At 44.2% G+C, this 21,639-nt stretch overlaps 1 protein-coding gene across 1 annotated transcript in view; it reads left to right on the top strand.

The window, feature by feature from the left end:
* Window positions 1-21,639, top strand: part of LOC137522240 (sialic acid-binding Ig-like lectin 12) — a 134,528-nt gene that overhangs the window by 27,560 nt on the left and 85,329 nt on the right. The window contains exon 6 of the mRNA XM_068242272.1: window positions 4,318-4,566. Within this exon, the coding sequence (XP_068098373.1) occupies window positions 4,318-4,566 (249 nt within the window). The remainder of the gene's footprint in view (window positions 1-4,317; window positions 4,567-21,639) is intronic.

The raw sequence follows: 21,639 nt of genomic DNA, 5'->3' as shown, positions 1-21,639 counted from the left end.
TATGATTTGGACATTCAACTGATTTTGTGTAATGCATTTAAAATTTTTGCATAATTTTTGGTGTAATTCTGTGCTGACTTAAGCGGTTAACCACTAGTTTGCAGCGGTATATCTACGTCCCATGGGAAGACTGTTCCCCTTCCAGGGGTGCAGGTCTTCGGATTCGTATGAGTGGCACGCAGGAATGCGTGAGCCCTGACCCCCCTACACCTTTATTTCCAAATAAAATATTATCGTCATTCATTGTACTAGTAACATTTTGAACAGTGTAATAACCAGGAAATAAATGGGAAAATAAAATACACGGGATTTCATTACAGTAGCATGTATTATTTTAAAACTATAATGGCCTGAAAACTGAGAAAGAATGATTTTTTTTCATTTTTTTTCTTATATTACTGTTAAAATGCATTTAGCATAAAATAATTCTTAGCAAAACATATCACCTAAAGAAATCCTAATTGGTGGTGAAAAAAACAAGGTATACATCATTTCGTTGGGATTAGTAGGAAATGGCGAATGAATGGGATAAGCGCTGAAAGGTGAAAATTGCTCTGGTCTATAGGGGGAAAATAGAAAATAGATACATGCTACTGTCACCAAATTTGCTAAGTAAGCTTAGGAAAAGAGAACAAGTAAAAAAAAAATTCAAGAAGACCTTATAGTTTTTGAAAAAATTGATAAAAATTCAAGGAAAATGGTTTTCTTTCTAAAAACATTTTTCCTTTACATTTTTGAAATTGATTTTCTCAAAAACTACAAGGTCTTTTTTTAACTTGTTCTCATTCTTCCCCTTAAAGATACATAGCAATTTTGGGAGCAATGGCATGTATGGAGGCTTTTGCAATTAACCGCTAATGCCGGCACAAAATTAAGTGAAAATTAAGAGAAACTGCAAAATTACGGTTCCTGATTACGTTTACAAACACAATTTATTTCAATTTTCCTCAAAAATTTGCTTTACAATTTTGCATCAATATTGCTAATTATGATTCGGAATAACGATCATGCAAAATCATGTGCTCATTGGTAAATATAATATTGTGTTATGGAAGATTATGTAGGTTGGAGTCATAAATGGTTTCACTAAACTGTAACTGGCAACACATTCATGCTAAGATATCCCTCTTTCCCATCTCAAAATGCTTTAAAGGGATACTGTAGGGGGGTCGGGGGAAAATGAGTTGAACTTACCCGGGGCTTCTAATGGTCCCCTGCAGACATCCTGTGTTGGCGCAGCCACTCACCGATGCTCCGGCCCCGCCTCCAGTTCACTTCTGGAATTTCTGACTTAAAAGTCAGAAAACCACTGCGCCTGCGTTGCCGTGTCCTCGATCCCGCTGATGTCACCAAGAGCGCACAGCGCAGGCCCAGTATGGTCTGTGTCTGTGCAGTACACTCCTGGTGACATCAGCGGGAGTGAGGACATGGCAACGCAGGCACAGTGGTTTTCTGACTTTAAAGTCAGAAATTCTAAAAGTGAACCGGAGGCGGGGCCGGAGCATCGGTGAGTGGCTGCGCCAACACGGGATGTCTGCAGGGGACCATTAGAAGCCCCGGGTAAGTTCAACTCATTTTCCCCTGACCCCCCTACAGTATCCCTTTAAAGTTTGGACTCTTCTCAAGGATGGGGGCTTAAAATTCTGGTAAGGTGTAAACATAGGCGAACATGTGAACTGAATTAGGGTCTTAGGCCCTGATGCAATTACATTTTACTCCTGAGTTTTCTCCTGGGTGACATTTTCACAACTTGTCCTAAAATGCCATTTAAACCACCAGCAAGAGTGAAAACACTCAAAATAAATTTGATAGTACTTTTTCACCAACTTTTGGGTACTTTTTCAATTGTAAAATGCTGAAGAGTTAGTTTAAAAAGGAAGATGAAAATTATCTCCTAGGAGATAACTCAGGTGAAAAAGTGAATTGCATATGGCCCTTAGTGTTAAAATATGAATCTAGCTTTTCCAGCTCCTTCCTGCAAGTATGCTAAAGTCAAAAACTGAAGAAGCTACCACAAAGGGAAACTGTCCTCTTATCCCATCCAACTCCACCCACTGATTAGTCTAAAGCAATAGCAAAATGGCTGGACATTGCAATAAAGTTCACAGATAAGCCAGCTAGACAGGAAGCTGTTATAGAGGTCATATGTCAGCTAACCCCTTATTTATCTTGGTGTGCACATGGCAGGAACTCAGCAGCCATTGAATATTTCCTATTAGAAGGTATACATCCTAAAATGAGAGCTTCAAACCACAAAATGCAACTAAATAACTGAGGAATAGTTTGCTAAGAGCACTGCACTTTTGGCTGTACCCACAAATTGGGTGACGCGTGCAGGACTTTACACCAGGATCCAAAATGTAAGAAATCACAATGGCTTTATTAAGTACAAAGACTAAAACACGCTGTATGGCAGCCATACAATTTCTTACTAAAACACTGGAGAACATGTTGCAATTGTTTTTTTTTTTTAAAGCAAATCTGTAGCGCTAAAAAAGGAAGAAATTTCTATATGGAGAGGCAAGACTCTGGATCCTATTGAGCCTTTACTGTCTCCTTTCAATGTTCTTGTTCCCCCACTGTCTACCAGTAAAGTTATGCCTCCTTCTCGAGCCCCTAGGAAGTGTGCACTCATGCATGCCCAGTATGGAGCAGCCCGTCTTCGGGAGCCCTCTCTGATGCCTTGGTGTTTTTGACCAGTTGGTCAAATACCTGCAATTGCGGTGATGGATGACCGAAACGAGAGGACAGGGAAGGCTCAATAGGATACAGAACCTTCCCTCTCTATAGGTAAGTCTCAGGCTTTATTTTTCCTTGCTTCAGTTTTACTTTAAGAGGGTAATAAGTACAGTGGTGCGGAGTAGTTACAAAGGATCATCACTGGGGTGATCCCAGACCAAATCATAATTTAACATTTTTTTAAATACCTTTTTTTGTACAAAACATCACGGCTTCCTCATCATCTACCACCTCCTACCACCGATTGTCTTACAGAGTTGTATTTTATATAATTATTTTTCAAGGTTTTTTTTTTGGTATGAACAGTAATATGAGAAAAAAAATGGCAATGCTGTCACAGTGTCATTTTGTCACTGAGGAGAGTTATTTTCCAGAGTACAATTGCGTCACGCCTCCCACAACCTCAGATCAAAAGCATCCAATAACTTGACCATCCCCAGAGTTCATCTAAAAACCTTTGGAGACAGCTTCCTGTCATGCTGCCCCTACCCTGTGGAATGCCTTACCAAACAAATCAAGACAGTTCCAACCCTGGACACATTTAAATCAAAACTGAAAAGCCACCTGTTTGGTCTAGCATTTATGATCAGATTCCTCCTGAACGCACCATTATGTACTGATCTGAGACAACTTATGCACTTTGGGTCCTACGAGAGAAAAGCACTTCACAAATGTTTTGTTGTTGTTGTAGTTGTGCATGTGAAGAAACATGTTTTTCCTCATATAGGATGTCATGTTCTCTCTTGTCCCTGGATGCTGATTGGCTGCTTCAGAAAACTAACTGTAACTAATGAATGTGAACTTAAACCTACTTTCCCCCAACCTTCCTAATGGATGCCTAACTTGAACCTTTCAAAATGATACCCTAGCCTGAAAGTGGACCCAAATTAAAAATACTAGATTTCAGAAATAAAATCTATTTTCTAAATTATAATAATAAATAGCAGCCTTTTTTCAGTTGCATGATGACAAATATAAAATATTTTACATTTATTGGAGAAACCCCTCCCTTCCTTTCATATTGCCGGGACAGAATCCGGCAGACTGGTGGAGTAGATGGTGTCCAGCAAAGGAGGAATTGCTAATGGCTGCCACCTGTATAACCCTAGTTATGAAAAGAGAAGGGTGAAAACAGCATGCACTGAAATGCTCATAGGCTTGAAGGAGAGTTTATTTATCTTTGTATGTCAGAGTGGTGCAACTAAATATTTTTAATAAAAAAAAAATGTTTGGTTTGGGTCCGCTTTAAGTGACGCCTTTCATCTTCATCATCTTTAACCATCCCTTTAGCTTCAGTTCTGGTACCCAAACCACTGCCTTTCACTCCATTATTACACTGCATTATTTTAGAATAGCCAGCTTTTCAGTGTACAGAGCATCAGTGTCACTACTGAGTCCATGGTTCATCCCCACAGAGCAAAGCAGGCTATTTCCCCAAAAGCTTGTGCCTAGCACAGTAAGCACCTGCTTCACACTCAAAGTCCCATCACAGTTAGAGCTTCTGTCTATTTGGTTCCACCACTTGTAGTGGATGCTTTGCTGAATTGTTTCTCTAACATTGTATTGTGATTTTCACAGAACCAAACAACTCAGTGGCTTCCACTGTGACAGTAGGAGACTCCTTGGTATTAAAATGTTTGGTGGACAGTAACCCTGCAGCAGAAATCACCTGGATGAAGGGAGAGAAGACTGAGCTCACCAAGGGGAATAATAGTCAGCTGATGCTCAATCTGACTGACATACCGATCAGTGGGGCAGACACCTATTATTGCTTGGCTTCAAACACAATTGCAACCACTAATCAAACAATTACTATCATTGTGAATTGTGAGTACATTCTCTACACCTGTGCTGTCCTTTTTATTATAACAATGACATTTTACCTTTCAAGGGGAAGTGTCTTTGCACTTTCTTACTTGATTGTAGGGGTATTGGGTGAGAAAACCCAGGGGGTCCGGGAGCCCAATCTGGTGCAATACGTTAGTTGGTATGGGAAGGTTAAGTAAATGCAACAAATTTTATACTCACAAGTAGTGTTGGGCTAACACCTGGATGTTCGGGTTCGGGAACGTTCGCCGAACATGGCCGCGATGTTCGGCATGTTCGGGCCGAACTCCGAACTCCCCGAACATCCCGCTTTTGGGGGCCTATGGGGTCGCAGGCATAAGGGGGGAGCATGCCCCAATCGCGGGGGGGGGGGGTCGGAAATTCCCCCCCCCCCGCTAGCGCTCCCCCCTCTGCCCGCTTCCCCATACAAAAGTTTGACGAAAGTAAAATAGTACCGGTGGTGGTGGCTGGCTGCTGTAGTGGCTGGCTGGCACTATGAAGTGACTGAGGAGGAGGAGTCGAAGTAGGACGCGTTGAGGGAGGCCGGGCAGCGGGTGGTTCAGCGGTAGTACCCGTGTGGTACTTCCGCCCTTTCTCTGACCTCACGTCCTCTGCATACGAGGGTACGCGTCACGCGTACCCTCGTATGGGTCATCACGCAGAGGACGTGAGGTCAGAGAAAGGGCGGAAGTACCACAAGGGTACTACCGCTGAACCGCCCGCTGCCCGGCCTCCCTCAACGCGTCCTACTTCGACTCCTCCTCCTCAGTCACTTCATAGTGCCAGCCAGCCACTGCAGCAGCCAGCCACCACCACCGGTACTATTTTACTTTCGTCAAACTTTTGTATGGGGAAGCGGGCAGAGGGGGGAGCGCTAGCGGAGGGGGTGGGGGGAATTTCCGACCCCCCCCCCCCGCGATCGGGGCATGCTCCCGTTTATGCCTGCGACCCCATAGGGGGGCCGTATTCGGCCGAACAGGGCCCTGTTCTGCCGAACAGGGGCCCTGTTCGGCCGGGCATTTAGCAGTTCGGGCGAACCCGAACAGTTTGGCCGAACACCACCAGGTGTTCGGCTGAACTCGAACATCACCCGAACAGGGTGATGTTCTGCAGAACCCGAACAGTGGCGAACACTGTTCGCCCAACACTATTCACAAGAGTAGGTTGCTGGGTGAGGCAACCACTCGTTCTCGCCTGTGGGGAAGTACCGTCCCCACTCGGTCTCTGTTCTTGGTCGCTGCTCCAAAAAAATAGATCTATCGGAAAGATTCTGATATAGATCTTCCCCTAGAGCAAGGGGTTAGGGTAGGTCTGTAGAGGAAGTAGGAGGCGCCCGGTAGAATGAAAGTAATATATTCACTCTATATGGTAGTACCGATCGATCGGGCGCCCAGATGCTTGGAAGCTATCGAACAGAGGCACTTTCACTGACCTGAGGAAGCGGTTTAGACCATGAAACGCGTTGTCTTGTGAAAAATAAAATCGATATACAAAAGCCAAAAGCTCCAGTTTGTATATTTCCCGAAAGGGGACATCTAGAAGTTAGGATCACACCATTTTTTACTGAATGTTGTATCTACGATATAGAGTGAATATATTACTTTCGTTCTACCGGGCGCCTCCTACTTCCTCTACATTCTTACTTGATTGTCTTGACTTTTAACAAAATATAGGGTTTGATTTTCTAGGACTTCTCAACAAGGGATCCCACAGGATATTACAAGTGATTTAACAAACCTGGAAAATAATAAGTAAAAATTGTCTGCTGTTACACTAAAGCTCCACTATTTCATAGAGAAAGGTAACCACTTTATTTCCGCTTTATAATTTGCAGGGATAATTTTCATGCCTTAAAGGATTCCTGAATTGAAAATAAAGTGTCCCTTTTTACTTACCAAGGGCTTCTTTCAGCCCCTGTAGACTTGTAGGTCCCTTGCAGTCCTCCCGGTCCTCTTCCTTGACCCACTTAGCTAAGTCGCGCTCTATTGCACATACGTTGTCCCGGGTCCCTCCTCCTTAATCACCCGCCCATTACCGGGAGTATTTTACTTATGAGTAGTTAGCAGTCTTAATGTACTGTGCATGCACAGAATGCTCCTGGCAATGGGAACGTGATCAAGGAGGCCACTACATGCTCAATAGTATGCAACTTTAGTTAAGTCACACACTTTTCGCCACAGGCACAGCTTCCATGTGCTTCCGGCTTCCTGCCCACGGCGTCCCTCACATTGGTAACAGCGCCCCCTGTGAGGTCATCATAGGGGGCGCTGTAACCAAGACGACGGACGCTGCAGGGAGGAAGCCGGAAGCACATGGAAGCTGTGCCTGCGGCGATCTGAAGACAGGTGAGTTTTTAACTGCCCGCTCCCCCCTGCCACTCCGCCCAGTGCCTCCTCCTGCCAGTCAATAGATCCGGGGCACCATGGCAAGTTGGCAACAGGTTCCCGGCCGGTGCCCTGGATCAAGGGCCCTAGCGACGCCCCTGCTTGAGGTCTATTGGCAGAAAGAATTGCTACTTTATCTGCATAGTCTAGGTAATGTGCCATAACCATACGTGGGAGAGCATTCTTATCTTTGGGCCTGGGAGGGCCCACAAGGTGGGTTTGTTCCACCTTTACAGGTTTCTGCAGACCAAGTAGTGTTGAAATTTCTGTTGCACACAAAGCCTGAAGATGACCAGGCAATATGTTTTCTGGAACCCCCACCAACCACAGATTATTCCTGTGGGATCAGTTCTCTAGGTCCTCAATCCGCAATTGAACAGATGAGTTCTTATGCTGTAATTTAGTAATTTAATAGTTAGCTTTGAGCAAATCATCCTCACAGGATGCCTCTCTGTTCTGCCTCTGACACTCTTGCTTTCTGCGCCGCAATGTCCTTTTTAATGGACTTTAGGGAGCTAGCTATAGCCTTCTCTATTGTGGCCTTTATATTTGGGGCTAGGGCTCTCCCCACTTTCACTGCCAGCTTTTATTAGTTTATATTAAATTCTATGAACCCTTGGCTTTCAGCTTTCAGCCCTCCAAATCCCAGTCCAAGTTGTCTCTTTGTGGGGAAGGAGAGCTTCTTCTTCCCTGTGTGTGCACTGGTGTGACTCTGCCTAGTGTCATGCCACTGCCATCTTGGATTCCTTTAGGCCTGCCTCGAGGTGTCCAGCTGAGCTAGAACGGGTGTTATAACGGTCTATATCGGGTACTCACAGCCTTGCCCAGTGTCTTGCAGTGCCGCTGACTTTGCTGGGGAGGTTTGGCCAGTGCTTAGTTACTCTATTATGGGGGCCAGTTCTTATGATCAGCCGGAGCTCTTCTTGTCCCCTGCTTCCATGCAGGTGCTGGAAGCCATGTTGGTGCTTTGATACCAGCTGCTGCATTTGGGTGCTGGAGTTTAGTGAAATTTCAGCATCCAATGTTTTTGTCCCAGGTACTTAATTTGGACATAGGCATTCGACTTTACATATTTTAAAATATATATGGGTTCAGGAGGACATAGGTTTGGGTTAGGTGTCATTTAGGAGGATAAGGTAGTGGGGCGAGTGTAGAAAAAGGTTAGCTTTAAAGTGAACCTGAACTCTTGCACTGGACAGAGGGAAAACAGAGAAATTCACCCTGTATGTATTTAGAGAATTTAGCTTGTCTAATTCCCCGTTATCTGTGACTAATCACAAGCTTTTTTTTAATCTCTCCCCTTTGTCATCTGACTGCCATGGCAGATAAGCTCATTTGAAAGCACAGGATGTTAACAATATGTCTGCTTTCATGAAAGCAGGAAGTAGAAACAGTGCAGATTTATTTTAGAATTTCTATGAGCTGTAAAAAAGAAATGTTTTTCTTTAACGGTTATTATGCTGTTACATATCTTTTAGAGCAGATAGGAAGTTCTGCTTTCAGGTCCGCTCTAACCTTTTGGGGACCGCCTCTATTAGATCCTACAGCACTTGTGGCTGTTGTAGCCTGATGCGGCCTAGGATCTACGCCACCCGCCATTTCCGCTCCCGACGGTGCGGACCCGAGAGGGGAGATTAAGCTGTTATATGACAGCTGACATCTCCCCTCAGTGATCAGAAGCCATTGTGTTTGGCTTCTGATCACGTTATCACTACAATCGACGGCGGATCGTAGTGACCACTGCAACAGCTGCGGCGGTAGGGGGGAAAGAAGAAGATCCACTGACCTTCCTGCCGTTCCCCCGATGATTGGTGCCCCCCTCCCCTCTGGCTGGCATCTCCACTCACTCTGACATCAGTGCCAGGTCCCAGCTTGATGACATCATCAAGCCGTGACCCGGAACTAAGCGGCAGTATGAGTGGGGATGCCAGCGAGAGAGGAGGGAGCTACTGCAGCTCATCGCTGGAGCCTGGGAGGTGAGTAAAGGCTTCTGGCGAAAGGGGGGACATCTGGCTAAAGGGGGGACATCTGGCCCAGCATGCCACACTGGGGATGCGGCTGCCTGAACCCCCCCAAACTCGCCCCCCTGCACGCAAATTCACTTGGTCCTTAAGGTGAGTTAGGCAGTCGGGCCCCAATAGGTTAATGAATGTTAAGAGGCTCAGGTTAGGGGTAGGCATAAGGAAGGAGTTAATGTTTAGAGGAAAGGTTTGGTTTATGCATAAGGAAAGGACCTTACAGTTAACATATTCCCATTGCAAACAGGTATGAATGTCTCATAAATATGGAACATATTTCTTAAGAAAACATAACTTATTGCAATACAGAGATTGTAGCCATGCAAAGCATGGAATTCATTCTTTGATGACAAATGATATTATCACATTTTACAAAATTCAAAAAGTGATATTCCTGTGTTTCAGATCCAAAGACTTCGATCAACCAAAAGATGATATTTGGGATACCAACTGGTGTGATCACCATTTTTCTGATTGGCCTGGCAATTTTCTGTTTTATAAGATCCAGGAAGAAAAAGGATTCTGGTAAGGAAACTTACAGCTGTACAGGATGACTATAGACAACACTAAAATCTAAAAACACTAAAACTACCTTGTTTACATTATCTATGCCACGGCCATACATCTAGGGAATGCTGTGCTGAGGTTCAATGAAAGGCACAAGTGTTTAACATGCAGTATGTTCACCTTCAGGCTTAGTACACTGTGAACACAAGTTCTGCCAATGGTGGGCCATCTACTGTGGATTGGCCTGGCATTAATTGGGTATCTGGCACCAGCAACTCTCTCCAGATTAGCAGAATTCTCACTCTTAAGAATTATGGTTTGCTCTAAATGGCAGGAAACAATACTCTGTCAACAATTGTGTTTAAAAAAGCTCCCAATGATCATTAGCTTATCAAAGTGGTATTATACTTAAATTTCATCTATGGTCTAAAGTGCCCAAATTTAACATCTTAACCACATATGCGGCTTTTGCGTTGGGAAAGTTAAGGTTTAGGAGGGGGGTAAGGTAACACTGGGGGGGGGGGGGGGGTCTTAGGGTTAGGCCCACAGGGGGTCTTAGGGTTAGCCAGGGTCTTAGGGTTAGGTACCAACAGGATGGTCTTAGGGTTAGGCACCACTAGGAGGGCTCTTAGGGTTAGGAACCACCAGGGGGTTCTTAGGGTTAGGCACCACCAAGGGAGGGTTCTGCGTGAGAGTAGGGTTAGGTGCATGGGATTTTCCAAAACCTGTCATAACAGTAATATTTTTACTGCTTACTGGAACATAGGAGAAAAGGTAATTGATAGTAAATTTTTCTCAGAAACAAATCTACAATTTATACAAATGCATACACATGCATTTTAAATTTTACAATTTTTCACTATAGTGGTCCTTTAAAAGAACCTCTTGCAATTGCATAGCAATTGTCATTAGATGGAGTTTCAATCACACTCACTTATTGATTCTAGTATTTATGAGAACCTGTAAAGAAGAATTCATCAATCTGATCCGGGAAGGCTCTGATTTGCTGGTCAGGATCATGTGTGATCAACAGGAAATAAAAGCAGAAAATCAGTGCTTAGCAGCTCTCTCAGCTGATCAAACTGGTCACATATATCTACATGAAATCTTAAAGTGGATCTGAGATAAACTTTTTACTCATTGCATAATTGAGTTCCTTTCATATAGTTTATAGGGCATTCCTCAAGCCAAATACTTTTTTTGTTTTGTTTTAAAACTCTAATTTCCTTTAAACTAAACAAGCCTCGTCCACAGCTTTTTAGAGTGCCTTGGCACTGTAGCAAGGGTTTATGGGAGCTCAGTAGAGATGTCGTGAACCTCCGATTTTCGGTTCGCGAACCCTGTGCGCGAACCTCCGTGAAAGGTTCGGTTCGCGAAAAAGTTTGCGAACCGCAATAGACTTCAATGGGGAGGAGAACTTTGAAAATTTAAAAAAATTCTCCTGGCTAGAAAAATGATAGAAAACATGTTTCAAGAGCTCTAATACCTGGAGGCACACCTGATTGAGTGAAATACACATCACTGCTGCAGGACCCACCCACCCTCCTCCAAGCAAGGTCCTTATATCATTTGACTCAGTTGTCTGCCACACTAATTAGTTATGGGACAGCTGCTACACACTCTGCTAGGGAGATTTTAATTAGCCTCTTGTGGGTCTCCCACCTCCCTCCTCCCTCCTCCCTCCTCCTACCGGAGGGAGGAGAGTCTTTTCTGCCAGGGAATTATACTATTTTAAAAACCAGTATACATCATACCATGGCTGGGAATCGAACCCAGCTCTCACTGTGTGGTGGGCAAGTCACCCTAACCACTGTACCACTACAGTAGTAAGTGAAGCTGGCCTAAAAATTACCATTTATGCTCAATGCAATAGAAACAGGTTGCTTACAGGGAACCTTAACTGAGAGTGATATGGATGTTTCCTGTAAACAATACCAGTTGCCTGGCAGTCCAGCTGTTCTTTGTGACTGCAATAGTGGCTGAATCACACCCTGAAACAAGCATGCAGCTAATCCAGTCTGACTTCAGTCAGAGCACCTGATCTGCATGCTTGTTCAGGGGCTGTGGCTAAAAGTATTAGAGACACAGGATCAGCAGGCGATTCAGGCAACTGGTATTATTTTAAAGGGGGACTGAAGAAAGAGGTAGATGGAGGCTGCCATGTTTATTTCTTTTTAAGCAATACCAGTTGCCTGGCAGCCCTGCTGATCCTCTGCCTCTAATACTATTAGCCATAGCCCCTGAACAAGCATGCAGCAGATCAGGTGTTTCAGGCTTTAAAGTCAGATTTGACAAGACGAGCTGCATGATTGTTTCTGGTGTTATTCAGATACTACTGCAGAGAAATAGACCAGCAGGGCTGCCAGGCAACTGGTATTGATTAAAAGGAAATAAATATGGCAGCCTCTGTATACCTCTTACTTCAGTTCCCCTTTAAAAGGAAAAATCCATATCCTTCTCCGTTTAGGTTCCCTTTAAGGATTTGTAGCATAAAAGCCAACTCACATTGGCTGGGATTTGAACCTGGGTCTCATTGTGTGGTGGGCATGCACCCTAACCACTGTACCAACTGAAGCTGGCCTAAAAATTACAATTTATGCTCAATACAAGAGAAAAAGTAGACAAGACAAATAACATTTATATCACACTTTTCTCTTGGCGGACTCAAAGCACCAGAGCTGCAGCCACTAGGGCATGCTCTGCTCTATAGGCAGTAGCAGTGTTAGAAAGAGAGAGAGGTATGAATCTACCTGGCTATCTGGGGTTCTCTTTGGACAACTGTTGAACACAAAAGAGAAGACCATGTCTGGCTACATATCTGTAAGCAGTGGCTGCATGGTGTAATGGTTAAGGGCTCTGCCTCTGACACAGGATACCCGAGTTCAAATCTCAGCTCTGTCTGTTCAGTATGCCAGCACCTATTCAGTAGGAGACCTTAGGCAAGTCTTCCTAACACTGCTACTGCCTATAGAGCATGCCCAAGTGGCTGCAGCTCTGGTGCTTTGAGTCCGCCAGGAGAAAAGTGTGATATAAATGTTATTTGTCTTGTCTACCTTTTCTCTTGTATTGAGCATAAATTGTAATTTTTAGGCCAGCTTCAGTTGGTACAGTGGTTAGGGTGCATGCCAACCACACAGTGAGACCCAGGTTCAAATCCCAGCCAATGTGAGTTGGCTTTTATGCTACAAATCCTTAAAGGAAACCTAAACGGAGAAGGATATGGATTTCTCCTTTTAAAATAATACCAGTTGCCTGAATCACCTGCTGATCCTGTGTCTCTAATACTTTTAGCCACAGCCCCTGAACAAGCATGCAGATCAGGTGCTCTGACTGAAGTCAGACTGGATTAGCTGCATGCTTGTTTCAGGGTGTGATTTAGCCACTATTGCAGTCACAAAGATCAGCTGGACTGCCAGGCAACTGGTATTGTTTACAGGAAACATCCATATCACTCTCAGTTAAGGTTCCCTGTAAGCAACCTGTTTCTATTGCATTGAGCATAAATGGTAATTTTTAGACCAGCTTCAGATGGTACAGTGGTTATGGTGCATGCCCACCACACAGTGAGACCCAGGTTCAAATCCCAGCCAATGTGAGTTGGCTTTTATGCTACAAATCCTTAAAGGGAACCTAAACGGAGAAGGATATGGATTTTTCCTTTTAAAATAATACCAGTTGCTTGAATCGCCTGCTGATCCTGTGTCTCTAATACTTTTAGCCACAGCCCCTGAACAAGCATGCTGATCAGGTGCTCTGACTGAAGTCAGACTGGATTAGCTGCATGCTTGTTTCAGGGTGTGATTCAGCCACTATTGCAGTCACAAAGATCAGCTGGACTGCCAGGCAACTGGTATTGTTTACAGGAAACATCCATATCACTCTCAGTTAAGGTTCCCTGTAAGCAACCTGTTTCTCTTGTATTTAGCATAAATAGTAATTTTTAGGCCAGCTTCAGTTGGTACAGTGGTTAGGGTGCATACCCACCACACAGTGAGACCCAGGTTCAAATCCCAGCCAATGTGAGTTGGCTTTTATGCTACAAATCCTTAAAGGGAACCTAAACGGAGAAGGATATGGATTTTTCCTTTTAAAATAATACCAGTTGCCTGAATCGCCTGCTGATCCTGTGTCTCTAATACTTTTAGCCACAGCCCCTGAAAAAGCATGCAGATCAGGTGCTCTGACTGAAGTCAGACTGGATTAGCTGCATGCTTGTTTCAGGGTGTGATTCAGCCACTATTGCAGTCACAAAGATCAGCTGGACTGCCAGGCAACTGGTATTGTTTACAGGAAACATCCATATCACTCTCAGTTAAGGTTCCCTGTAAGCAACCTGTTTCTATTGCATTGAGCATAAATGGTAATTTTTAGGCCAGCTTCACTTACTACTGTAGTGGTACAGTGGTTAGGGTGACTTGCCCACCACACAGTGAGAGCTGGGTTCGATTCCCAGCCATGGTATGATGTATACTGGTTTTTAAAATAGTATAATTCCCTGGCAGAAGAGACCCTCCTCCCTCCGGTAGGAGGGAATAGGTAGAAAGGGAGGAGGGAGACCCACAAGAGGCTAATTAAAATCTCCCTAGCAGAGTGTGTAGCAGCTGTCCCATAACTAATTAGTGTAGGCAGACAACTGAGTCAAATGGTATAAGGACCTTGCTTGGAGGAGGGAGGGTGGGTCTAGCAGTGAGAGAAGTGTGTTTGACAATAATATGTCTGCTGACAGTGATATGGAGGGTCAAAGTTTTGCTCAATAGAGCATTATGAGGCGAATCGAACTTCCGCAAAAGTTCGCCTGATGCAGGCGAACGCCAACCCCCAAAGTTCGCCTGGAACCGTTCGCAGGCGAACCGTTCGCGACATCTCTAGAGCTCAGTCTGGGCAGGAGGAGGAGGAGGTTACTAGCCAGAGATTTCAGAGGCAGAGGGGAGGAGGGAGGAGGAGAGGGGACTGAATTTACACACAGGCAAGCTGATAGCATCTCCAGCCCTCAGCCTGTGACAGTGTGACAAACAGAACATGGCTGCCCTCATTGTATCACAGGAATAAATAATCATAAACTGTTGAAGCTGTTTGCAGATTTGCTGTGTAAACTACCTAAACTTTAGATAATATATATAGACAAGTTACTTGTTATAGTTAGTTTTTCATCTCGGATCTGCTTTAACATCACAAGCATACCTTTACTTTGATATTAAATTCATTTAGTTTTATTGTATTTATGATGATTAATCTTGAAAATTCTATGGCACAATCAGATTCATTGTGTTATATATTATTAAGGTCAAGAGAGAAGAAAAATTACACATGAAAAAGAACTGAAAGGAGCTACAAAACAGGTGTGAATCTGATTCATGTATTATGCGTCCTGTATAAAGCAACTCTGAAGCAAAATAATGCTTATGATATATAGAAATGTATGTGTAGTTCGGATAATGAATAGACCATTAGTAGCAAAGAAAAGAGTTGCATGTTTTATTTTCAGTTATATAGCTGTTTATTTTTTTAATAACACTGCATCATTCTGTCACTTGAAAAGGGTGCCTGAGCCATGTGTGTAAAAAGGGCGCCTCCATAGACTTCAATGTTATTACCTGTGAATCTCGGCTACAAGCTGGTGAAAAAGGCACCTGAGTTTCATAATTCGGCTATAGCCAAGATTTTTAATTCGGCTACGGCTACAAGGTTTTTGATTTGGCTGCAAAAGGGCACCCTTTTATAGCAGAGTCAGAGATTTTTTCGGCTACAAAAGGTTGCCTTTTATAGCCGAGAGTTTTGATTTGGTTACAAGGTTTTTGATTCAGCTACAAAAGGGTACCCTTTTATAGCCAAGATTTTGTCACCTATAAAAAGGTGCTGGATATAGCCGAGATTGTTTTAGGCTATATAAATGTGACTACAACATCAGTTATATTAGTTATGTGAGTAAATTAGGTTATAACAGTTAATTTGGTTATATCAGTCAATTCGGAGTTCAAAATAACACATATGCTTGACATGAAATGCGGCAAAGATTGGGCACCACAGTGGGAGATTAAGGTTAGGCACCACCAGGAGGGTTAGGACTAGGCATCACAAGCAGGGGGTCTTAAGGTTAGGCACCACCGGGAGGGGGTGCTTAGAGTTAGGCACCACTAGAGGGGTCTTAGGGTTAGGCACAGGCCCGGGCCTAGACTTTTTGCCGCCTGAGGCAATTTTCAAAGAAATCGCCGCCGCCGCCGCCCCCCCCCCCAAGCCGTGGGTGTGGGGGGCCGCCCGAGCTGGAGGGGATAGCGGGCAGGAAGGGGGTATTGGGCCTAGCGGCGGGGAGGGGGTCGGACCCCCCCCCCTCCCTCGCCTGGGTCCCCCGTCCTCCGCTCCCCTCCAGCTTTAAAAGTGAAGTCGCTGGCTGCAGCTATGTGTAAGAGGCAACGGGCGGGGATTACTCACCTCTTCCTCGTTCCAGGTCAGCGTGCGCTCCACTGACGTCACTTCTTGCTACGCCGCAGGAAATGACGTCAGTGGAGCGCACGCTGACCTGGAACGAGGAAGAGGTGAGTAATCCCCGCCCGTTGCCTCTTACACATAGCTGCAGCCAGTGACTTCACTTTTAAAGCTGGAGGGGAGCGGAGGACGGGGGACCAAGGCAAGGGAGAGGGGGGTCCGACCCCCCTCCCCGCTGCTAGGCCCAATACCCCCTTCCTGCCCGCTATCCCCTCCAGCTCGGGCGGCCCCCCACACACATGGATGGGCGGGTTCCGCCCCCCCAGAAGTGCCACCTGAGGCAAAAGTTTCACCCCGCCTCATGGGCGGGCCGGCCCTGGTTAGGCACCACCAAAGGGATCTTAGAGTTAGAAACTACTGCGCTGGTCTTAGAGTTAGGCACTACCGGGGTGGGGTCTTAGGGTTAGGCACTACAAGGGGAGGGTTCTGTGTAAGAGTAGGTCATAGTAATCACTAGGAGGGTCTTAGGGTTAGGCACTACTGAAGGGATCTTAGAGTTACAAACTACCGCGATGGTCTTAGAGTTAGGCACTACCGGGGTGGGGTCTTAGGGTTAGCCACTACAAGGGGAGGGTTCTGTGTAAGAGTAGGTCATAGTAATCACCAGGGGGGTCTTAGGGTTAGGCACTTCCGAAGGGATCTTAGAGTTAGAAACTACCGCGATGGTCTTAGAGTTAGGCACTACCAGGGTGGGGTCTTAGGGTTAGGCACTACAAGGGAAGGGTTCTGTGTAAGAATAGGTCATAGTAATCACCAGGAGGGTCTTAGGGTTGGGCACCATCAAGGGGGAGTCATAGAGTTAGGCACCACCAGGGAGGGACTTAGTGTTAGGTACCACTAGGGGGGGCTTAGGGTTAGGCACCACCGAGGGGGTCTTAGGGTTAGGAACTACTGGGGAGGTCTAAGGGTTAGGCACTACCGGGGAGTCTTATGGTTAGGCACCACAATGGGAGGGTTCTGTATGAGAGTAGGTCATAGTAATCCCTGGGGGGTCTTAGGGTTAGGTCCCACGGGGGGGGGGGGGGGGGGGGTCATAGGGTTAGGCACCACTAGGGGAGGGTTCTGTGTGAGATTAGGGAGAAGTAAGGTCATAGTAATTACGTTTCTCAGCTATATCACTTTTCACGGCGATATCCAGTGCCCTTTTATAGCCCAACAAATTTTGGCTATAACAGTCAGCATCCTCTTTTTATAAATTAAAACTAGGTTTTTCGGCTACACCAGGTGCCTTTTGTAGCTGAATCTGGCATTTGTTTTTTTTATCGTCTATATCAGGCGCCCATTTTTCCAGGCGCTCAAATGTACGCCTGTCACAGCTGCAGTTTTCAAACAACACTCGGGCCCATATTCAATTAACTTTTTCACCTGAGTTATCTCCTAGGAGATCATTTTCATCTTCTCTTTAAACTAATTTTGCAGCATTTAACAAATGAAAAAGTACCTACAAGTTGGTGAAAAAGTGCTAGCAAATTTATTCTCAGTATTTTCTTGCTTGCTGGTGGCTTGAAAGGCATTTTAGTTGTGAAAATATCACCTAGGAGAAAACTCATGTGAAAAAGTGAATTGCATGTGGCCCTCAGTCTTTTAAGCTATAAGACAGAGCTGAAATAATAGTGAGAAATGAGCTTTATCGCGGTGCTCTAGGCTATCGGCAAAATGGCTGCAGTCCGCTTTTTGGAGTGGATCGCAGCCAGTGGAAATGGCCCTAAGGACAATTTTACTGCTACATACCATAGAGATACAGGTGGTGGCTGAGTGATATAATATTTACAGGGACACTTAAAGAGAATCTGTACTGTAAAATTCTTACAATAAAAAGCATACCATTCTATTCATTATGTTCTCCTGGGCCCCTCTGTGCTGTTTCTGCCACTCCCTGCTGCAATCCTGGCTTGTGATTGCCAGTTTTATGCAGTGTTTACAAACAAAAGACATGGCATGTGATAGGCTGACAGGAGCTCAGTGTGTGAGTCATACAGAGTGTGCAGGGGGCCTGGAGAGGGTGTGTATAGCTTCTATCCAATCACAAGCAGCACAGCACATTCCAGCCTGACTGCTTGAGCCTGACAGAGCCCGACAGAGGAAAGAAGATTAGATCATATAACAGAGATAACACAGCCACTGTACAACTAGGAAAGGCTGCAGTAAGACAGAGCACATTCGAACAGCCATAGGAACTTATAGGATAGAAGAAAGAAGGATGAAAATTTTGTTACAGAGTCTCTTTAAGGCTATGAAAAATGAGTTTTACTCACCTGGGGCTTCCACCAGCAGTCTTGTCCGGTGCCCACGCAGTCTCGCTTGGATCCTCCTGGCCCCGCTGGCAGCTACTTCCATTTTCGGGGACAAGCGCCCGAAAGGCTTGGGAACGCGAGTGATTCTTCGCATTCCTGGCCGCAATAGCAGTATAGAGGGCGCTATTGCGGCCAGGAATGCAAAGAATCACTTGCGTTCCCGGGCTTGTCGCCGAAAACGGAAGTAGCTGCCGGCAGGGCTAGGAGGATCCGATGGCACCGGACAGCTGCAGGGGGCTGGAAGAAGCCCCAGGTGAGTAGAACTCATTTTTTTTTAATAGCTTTAAGTGACCATTTAAAACCAATAGAAGTAAATTATGCATTTCTCTCTCCTTATTCTACTCTCTGTCTTTTTCTCTCACCCCTCCATCTTTGCCTTTCACCACAACCCCTATATGTGAAAATCTATTTGCCGCATTTATGAAACTGAACATATAAATTAGAAATGTTATACTTTAAACAGAAAGCCATTTTTCTTGATTTAATTGCAGATGAATCCACTGCTAAATATTCACCACAGCTTAATTTAAGTAAGTTTGCCAAGTTAATTATACTTTGAATATTTATTTTATATTCTTTTTTCATAGGCGGATGAAGATCAGGACCACATCTATGCCAATATGTAAAACTGATGAGGAAGAAGAGTAGCGCTGGCCAATCACACCGCCATAACACAAAAGAGACTCTGTAAAATGTTAAAACAGTAATATTTTACTTTGTTCAGAATCTCATCTGAATGATCACTTGTATCCGTTTTCTCTTTTACTGAAAATGTAGTGTGTTTCAAGCTTCTCACACATGGTATATGGCTCCACTCGGTCAAGTATTCAGTGTGTGCATAAGTGTAACGCAGGCTCTTTTAACCTCCCTGGCGGTATGATTATTTACAGATTTTAAAATGTTTCAGACCCTCAAGTCAGGAAAAAAATCATGAGAGTCTCTGCAGCAGCTCCTGCTCTCACTCACCTCCCCTCCGGGTGGCACTGTAACTCTATAGTGAGATCACTGACGGCAATCTCACCAGAGTGATTCAGAGCCTCAGAGGACAGGAAGGAGAATGTCTACCAACGTCTGGATCCCCCGGGAGGTGGGTAAACACAGCCGCTGCGCGCTATACTCGGCATTGAGCTTTCGGCGGGTAGCACGAGTGTAGCCCAGGATTACCGCCAGGGAGGTTAATGAACAAGCACTCTGGATGTGTGAACAAATTTGACCGAGGAGTTCACTGTTTCCCTCCTTACCCCACCTGCCCCATCATGCACCACACTGCCATTTCTCTGCAGATAATCTGCTCTTACTTAGTAGGGATGGTTGGAAATGCTGATTTCCGATTCCGCCGAAGTTCCGATTTTGGCCAAAGCCAATTACAGTTTCTGCTGATTTCTTATTTCCAATTGATTTCCAAGTTCTGATTTACAATGTTCAGTTTTTTTGGTAATCTTTTGTATTCTCTGATTGGCCAAATACTTCAGAGTTCTGAGATTAGTCTGAATAAATTGCCTAGTTGTGGCGATGCTGTATTTCAGATGAAATCCGATTTACGTTTTCCAATTTCCTATCAGAAATGCAGAAATTTAAATTCTGCGAAATCTGAATGAGCATCCCTATTAGTTAGTGCAAAGAACATTTTTGTTGTGCCATTCACAAAATTGTATACTGTTGTCATGGGTGTCAACAGCATACAATTTACATGTAATTTATGCGTAATTTGTGCCCACTTTGGCAAGTAATATCAAAGCCCCCATACATGTTATTGCTACCAAAATTACTACTTGTGTTAAAGGACACCCGAGGTGAAAATAAACTAATGAAATAAACAATTGTGTCTATCCTCTTTCTCCTAAAAAGGACTTTTTAAGTTATTCCACAGTTTTATTTTATATTTAAATCTACTTTTTAAGTTTTTACTGCTTTATTGTTTTTGCTCATTGACACATTCATTGAAGTATGCCAGAGCTAAAATCTATGATTTATTGACCCTTTTTTATCTCTTTCCTGCTCTCAGAAGCCATTTTCTGCTAGGGAAGTGTTATATAGTTGGAATTTCTTATCAGTGAGAGTTACACTATAATCACTTCCTGTCTGAGTCAGAACTGAGTCAGCCACTTACATACCTTATATTTAACTCTTTCAGGCAGAGAAAGAAAAAAATACAGCCTAGTTATTTGTGTGCTAGGCACTGTACATACACATGTCTATCTCATCATGTCACATTTCATCTCGGGTATCCTTTAAGGAGAATAGTGGGTAAAAGTTACAAAAATAATTATTTAAAAAGACTGTGTAGTATTTGAGAAAATTGATTTTAAAAATACAAAGAATAACGTTTTGTAAACTATAATTTTTCTGAGTTTAAGAAATTAAAAACCATTTTTGTTTACATTCTCAAAATGGATTTTCTCAAAAACTACAAGGTCTTTTTGAAAAATTATTATTTGGTTTTTTTTTTTACTTGTATCCGCTATTCTCCTTAATATTTGTAGCAATTTTGGTAGCAATAGCATGTATGGGGGCTTTGCTATTCACTGCCAAAGTCGGCATGAAATTACACCTACATTTATGCGTAATTACAAATGATAATACTCCGCTCCTCCAGTGAACTTCGCCTGACCACCCCCCGCATCACCCAGTCCCATGCACGCCTCCAGGACTTCTCAAGAGCCGCTCCAACACTATGGAACTCCCTACCTCCACCTATTAGGGCAGCCCCCTCCTTCAACACCTTCAAGAAGGGCCTCAAAACTCACCTTTTCACTCTAGCCTACTACCACTCACAATTGCTCTAGACCCACAGCTTAACTCTGGTCCCCTACCTTTTGTGTCCTTACCTCTCCCTCTAGATTGTAAGCCTTTGGGCAGGGTCCTCCTCCTTTTGTGTCCTACCTGATCATGCACCTCCATTACTGTGAACCCATGTTATGCATCTGAGTGAACCTAACTTGCCTAATCTCCATGCTCCCATCCAGTGACTGACAAAGCATTACCTGGTACTCATACTGTGCTGCATGATCTGTTTTTTCTTGTATTCCTGTATTGTCATATTGCTGTTGTCCCCCCTAAATATTGTCTGTAACCTTAACTAATGTCCAGGGCTGCGTAATATGTTGGCGCTTTATAAATACAATAAATCTATATATATAAAATCGGATTTATGTGTGTGTGTGTGTGTGTGTGTGCGTGTGTGCGTGTGTATGTGCCGCGATCACGCAAAAACGCCTTGACCGTTTTGAACGAAACTTGGTACACAGATCCCTTACTACCTGGGATGATATGTTCTGGGGGTCTCGCGTCCCCCCTGCACACGTGGGCGGAGCTATAAACAGCAAATCAGATTTCACCCATTCAAGTCAATGGAAAAAATGTAAAAGGCTGCCATTCTAACAGTAA

This window comes from Hyperolius riggenbachi, chromosome 6, assembly GCF_040937935.1.
Source record: "Hyperolius riggenbachi isolate aHypRig1 chromosome 6, aHypRig1.pri, whole genome shotgun sequence".
Taxonomy (NCBI): Eukaryota; Metazoa; Chordata; class Amphibia; order Anura; family Hyperoliidae; genus Hyperolius; species Hyperolius riggenbachi.
The sequence above is the reverse complement of the archived record's forward strand: the minus strand, read 5'-3'. Positions and strand labels throughout refer to the sequence as shown.